The sequence below is a fragment of the Monoraphidium neglectum genome, assembly GCF_000611645.1.
Source record: "Monoraphidium neglectum strain SAG 48.87 unplaced genomic scaffold scaffold03836, whole genome shotgun sequence".
Classification (NCBI taxonomy): domain Eukaryota; kingdom Viridiplantae; phylum Chlorophyta; class Chlorophyceae; order Sphaeropleales; family Selenastraceae; genus Monoraphidium; species Monoraphidium neglectum.
In genome coordinates this window covers 1-5,538 of record NW_014009793.1, presented here as the reverse complement: position 1 = coordinate 5,538, position 5,538 = coordinate 1, and the positions used below count along the sequence as shown (strand labels likewise).

General features: G+C 64.6%; 2 protein-coding genes across 2 annotated transcripts; one reads left to right on the top strand and one right to left on the bottom strand.

Annotated features, from left to right (window-relative positions):
* Nucleotides 1-197: 197 nt before the first annotated feature.
* Nucleotides 198-905, bottom strand: MNEG_13455 (hypothetical protein; the record flags this gene model as incomplete). Its single annotated transcript, XM_014038074.1, has 1 exon — nucleotides 198-905. One exon carries the CDS (start codon nucleotides 903-905, stop codon nucleotides 198-200), a length of 708 nt encoding a protein of 235 aa, XP_013893528.1.
* A 3,010-nt stretch (nucleotides 906-3,915) lies between these two features.
* Nucleotides 3,916-4,650, top strand: MNEG_13454 (hypothetical protein; the record flags this gene model as incomplete). The annotated part of the gene is made up of 2 exons (XM_014038073.1): nucleotides 3,916-4,500; nucleotides 4,594-4,650. The coding sequence occupies 2 exons, from the start codon at nucleotides 3,916-3,918 to the stop codon at nucleotides 4,648-4,650; spliced, it is 642 nt and encodes a 213-aa protein (XP_013893527.1).
* Between the last annotated feature and the right edge of the window lie 888 nt (nucleotides 4,651-5,538).

The following is a 5,538-nucleotide window of genomic DNA, read 5'->3' as shown; positions in this document are numbered from 1 at the left end:
GGAGGGGAGGGGAGGGGAGGGGGTCCACAGACCGCCAGGGAGCTGGCAAGAAGGGCTTGGGCGAGGGAGTTGTCTGAGAGGCAGAGGGCCAGGGAAGAAGGGAGGGGTGAGGTGCCGTGCAGAAAGGGCAAGCTGAGCAAGCAGCAGTCTGAGGAGGGCTTGCCCTTGCAGAGTGCCAGCCCGCTGTGCACAGCTGGTTAGGTGAGCACGATCAGCCATGGCATCCAATCGATAATTGTCAATGACAGAGCAGGACTACGCGGGCGCAAAAGCAGATGGCGGGCCAGGCCCTGCCCTCCCGGCGCTTTGTGATGAGCGCGCACCGTGGCCACAACGCCGGTCGGGCGGAGCGAGGAGGCCAGGGAGAACGTGGGGTCCACGTTGATCGCAGCGCCGGCCCCGAGCCGCGTGGCGATGCTGCCGGGCGTCCACTTGCGGAAGCCCTGAATGGTCACGCGGTTCAGCGTCAGCTTCGGACGGTCGCCCGAGATTCTGAGTGCGCTCTTAGTCTCGATGCCGTTGGCCGCCCCCTGCGAGGTGAATATGCAGTCGGTGAACCGCAGCTCCCCGTCGACCACTGCAAACGCTGTCTCTTGGAAGTGGAAGTTGACAAACTCCACCGCGACCCCGGGGTTGGCTGCGGCGGTTGCAAGCCGGTCGCCCAGGACGGTCTCCGCGTTGCCGCCCGCGACCAGCGGCTGCCTGATTATCATGGGCAGGCCGGCGGGCGCCCGGACGGTCAGGGAGCCGGCGCCGGTCAGCACGGGGAGCACGAGGGAGCCCGACGCCGCGAGGTCGATGGTGGAGTTGGCGGCGACGCTCGCGGCAAACGAGATCGTCGTGGTGTCTGTCGGCTGCACGAGCGCCAGCGTCGCGCGGAGGCTGCCGGGGCCGGTGTCTGCCATGGGTTTGGCGATTGCGATTGCGAAGGTGGGTGCGACCTTGGTGGGGCCCCAACTTGCAAACAAGCTGCAGGCAAGCAGCCTGAGGCCCAAATCGTTGGCGTCAACGTTTGACACGTTGCGCCGAAGCGCCTGCTGCACCCAACCCACTCGCCGCTGCTGCCGCCAGCCACACTGCACTGCCGAGGCCGCTGTCCTCCTGGAAGCAGCCTGCTCCTGGACGACGCCCGTGAAAAACGCGGCAGCCCGGTCGGCTGGCTGCGCTGCTTGAAAGCACCCCGCCGCGCATGCAAGCACCCATCCTTGCTAAGCTGCTGCAGGCTCGCACCTAAGGCATTCTGAACCTCCAGACTGATGGTGGCGGCACCCACGCCGGCAGTCATTGCGACTAGCAGCAGCAGCACCAGCGTCGCTGCCAGCCTCGCCGCTGCTGGCAGCAACCCGGCCGCTGCTTGCGCCTGCCCAGCCATGCACCTGACCCGCCGACCGTGCATGCCACTCAACAGGGACAAGAACCTGTGCGCCAGGCGAATGAAGTGAAAGGGCATGCTCAGTCAGGATTTTGCAGCACGCCGCTGCCAGGGTACTCCACCCCCTCATGACCGCAGAATCGCGACGGCCTGTAGGGTCGCGCCGGCCTGCAGGGTCGCACCACTCATGCGTGTCCCGTGCGGTGACGCATGTGACCCAGGCAGGTTATCCGAGGCCGTACACTCAGAAACCTGTCGAATGCACCCACGGTGCACCATTATGAGATCTTGGCCGGCCACTCACCGGGTTACCTCACTCCACCCCTGTCAGGCCCAGCTTACGAGGCTGTAAATGTCCTCGTTGTGACACTGTTGATGCCCGTGGCCGGCGTGGACAGGCTATTGGAGCGCCATTTACGCCTCTCTCCGGGAATAAGCCTTCTGTTCAGTGTGGACCTCTTGCTGAGCCGAGTTTGGCGATTTGCGTGCGAGGTTCAAATTGGATTCGCCAGATTATTTCTATCTGTGCCTTAGAGGCGATCATTCGAGGCAACGGGTGCAGCCCATTATTACTGTGTGTCCAGTCTGGCAGCTTCACGCACGCAAGCCAAGCCGCCAAAGGATGCATCGGGCAGTGCTGTGACCAGGCTGAGAATTTAAGCCATGCTGGTCTTGCAAGGATTGGCAGGGTCTTTTCATATGTCTTGCTGGGGCCTCGCAATTCGAAGCAATTGCAGAAACCAGCGCCCAAGGCCGCCAGGCGCACGGCGCGGCTCACTATGAGGAGTGACAGGCCGCAGGCACATCGGCCTGGCACCCTTAAGAATTGCATATTCGTCACCTTTTGCAGCAGCTGTGGCAGCACGGTTTGCGTTCATGCCTTGGAGCGCGTCTCGGGAGGGGAGCGCTCTGACAACTTGTAAAGTCCGGACGCAGCCCGGCCTATGTCACCAAAAGTGCCATGGGTTTGTTCCTCTTTCAAAGAGGCTCCACTGCTGGAAACACCGTGGCATGTAATGCAATGTAATGTAGCAACATAATATGCCCTGAGCTCCGGCTTGCAAGCCCATTCTCAGGTACTCTTCCATGATGCGGTGCAGCTCGCACATGCACCGCGCAAGAGCGCGCTAGCTGCCTGCTGAGGACGCTGGTATGCATGCTGTGGTCCTGCCTTATGTAAAAGCCCCCCGTGCGTGTGAAACCTCCCTGGCTCACCTACTCGTCATAAAGTGACCGGATTGCAGTTGCTGAGCCCGGACGGAGCCAAGCAGCTGCTTGGCTCTAGCCACCTGCAGGTGTCCAGGATCGCACACCGCCCGGGGTGTCTGGGGGAGATATGCACGTGCGCGCCATCCGCAATGACGTGGGGTTATCGGCCCCCTCTCCATAATCTTGGCAGGGGAGAGGGGGGGCTTGATTCCCTGCAAGCTCGCTCTCCCTGAACTGCAAGCTCGCCCTCCCTGTCCTCCTTGTTTGCATGCTCACACATCCTGCGTTTGCCCGCTCTCTCCTTGTCTCCTTGTCTCTAAGCAGATATGATGGATGGGTCGTGTGCTTGCTCTGGCGTCTGTCTACTTGCCTGTTTGCTTGGTTGCTGAAGCACTCCAGCTTGTTGCACCATTTGACATTGCCTTGCCGTGTCAATATGACGGGGGAGCGTGGCAGCTGCGGCCACCGCAGCAAAAACCCAATTTCCCCAGCGCTGCCGGCGCTGCCTTGCATCAATCCTCCCCCCGAGTTCCCTTGTGGGGTGTGGCTTGTCAGCAGCTTACGCAATCAATGGGCTCAGCAGGCGCAGAGAGTTTTCTTTGAAGCCATGCCGCTGTGGCGGATCTCACCTGCCACGGCTGCCGCCTGCACCAACGACAAGCAACATGATCAAGCCCCCATGCAACCTGGTTGCGCCACCAGTTGGCCCTCGCGCGCCTTGGCGCCGGCGCTGACTCTCGTTCCCCCTTGCCGCTGAGTAAAGTACTTTATGGTACAGTTGTTGCCTGGAAGGGATATCATAATGGTTGGCTTTCACGGTGCGTGTGTGCCAGGTGTGCGCATGGTGCACACTCCTGTCAGTGCACAGTCCAAGCCTCCCAGGTGGTCCAAGCCAGCATCGCATGATGGTCACGCCAATGCGGCGGTGGTTTCTTTTGGATACCTCCGGCAGAGAGGTATCAAAAACCACCTGCGTTTACCTGAACCATCTATACTCGGTGCCGTTGTCTCGAACCTTACGGATCTTGCGTCCGCTGCAACTGCCTCCAAATCGTGCCTGATCGTGGGGATCGATTTGCGCTGAGTGTAGAATTATGACTTTCCTGCTGCATCCCCACAGCGACACCGATCTGCCTCAGCGCGCAGTCTAGAACCGAAATCTGGCCCGTACCTAGCCGCTATCTACCAGAGATCCTTAGTAAAATAAGCCGACGTCTCAGTGCTCGCGCGGTGGGCAGGTACTGGGCGGGGCAGGACGCACACGCGAGATTGCGTCCGCGATTGCCGACTTTGGGTTGCTGACGGTGCACCCCACTCCGCCAGGACGCCCCAAGATGGAGACCGGCAACGCAGCCGGCCCCAACGGCATTGAATGCCAAGGCGAGGACGTCGGATTGGACGCGTGGGTGCACGGGCACCCCGTGGACCGCCCCAACGCCTCAGCCACCGACGCCGCCCCTCCGCGGCGGTTGAACGTCCACTACAGGACGGCCGCCGGCGCCGTGCAGACCGCCGTCTGCGAAATCAGCGCGGCGTTCTTCCCGCGCTGCACCGTCGGCAAGGTCGCCGCGCGCATTGTGGCGCTCGCGCCGGCCGCGGACGGCTCGTCGTGCCTGGGGCCCGCCGAGGATGCATCGGGACGTATTTTGCAGCAGGGCGATTTGCTGGCTGACGCTTTGGGCGAGGGGCAGGACATATTCCTATGCGTCACGCGCACGCCCGCTGCCGGCCGCCCCGTGGGGGATGAGGCCTCGAGCAGCGGCGCCGCAGCGGCAGGCGGCAGCGGCTGCGGGCGCTGGGCCGGGGGCGGATCACCTGCGCGGGGAGGCTGCGGGGCCTGTGGAGGCTGCGCAGGGGAGCTGGCGGAGCAGCACAGCCCCTGGCGCGACTGGGCGGCGCTGCCGCTGCCGGCGCTCAAGGTGGGGCTGGGATGGGTGCATGGGCTGCGTGGGTTGCGCGGGGTGCATGGAGTGCAAGCTGCGTGTGCATGGCGCGCAACCGCCCACTCGCAGCGCGCATCAAACATGATGATGGCGATGCTGCACCCTGGGCAGGCCCATGGCCCGTAATGCCTGCACCCATCCAGCGGCGAGCATGCGGTGTCATGTGAGGCAGCCGTCGCTTGTGAAGGCGGCAAACACTGCATGCATAGCAGCGTGCACACGCGCTCCGCCCGCCCCCCCTGCCGCGCCCCTCCATGACCCGCCTTCTCAGCACCCCCTCCGGCTGCCTCGACACCCGCCGCCCCCTCCGGCCCCACCCCCGCTGCGGGCCCTCAGGCCATTGCAGAGAGCCTCGACCTCTCATCGTGCCTGAGCGCCCGCCTCGCCTGCCGGCCCTGGTCGGAGGGTGCCTCCGCCAGCCTGATTGCGGCGCTCCTCACGCCCGCCGGCCTCCGCGCCGCGGGCCCGCGCGCGCTGCGGCGCGCCTTGAGGCGCATGGCGCGGCTGGAAGCGGTGGACGTCGCGATCGGCGCGCAGCGCAGCCGCGTGACGCGCCCGGACGACCTGAGGCTTCTCCTCACGATGCTCGCCGAGCGCGGCGGCGGCGCGGCGGCGGCGGAGAGCGACGCAGGGGCCGGGGGTGGCCAGCGCGGCCTCGCGCTGTTTCCCTATTGCGACACCCTCTCTTCACAGCCGCACGCCCTGGCCGCGGCCGCGAAGCCGCCCAAGGGGCTGCTGCGCCTCCCGAAAGCCTGGAAGGAGGCGTTTCTGGGTGAGGGCGCGCGGCCTGCGTGGTGGCCTGTCGCTGCTGCCGCCCGCCTGATGTGGTCTGATCGGGTCCATTTAAATCACCCGTGCGTGTGCCTTGTGGCACTCTGCCCTTGCCCGCACCGGCCGCGCCAACTTTTCGGCCCGTGCCACTCTCTCTGAAGCGGACCCGCGGCAGGCTTGCACCCCAATACGACACCACCAATCTGGACGCGCCTAACCTGGCCTAACCGCCCTCGCCACCCC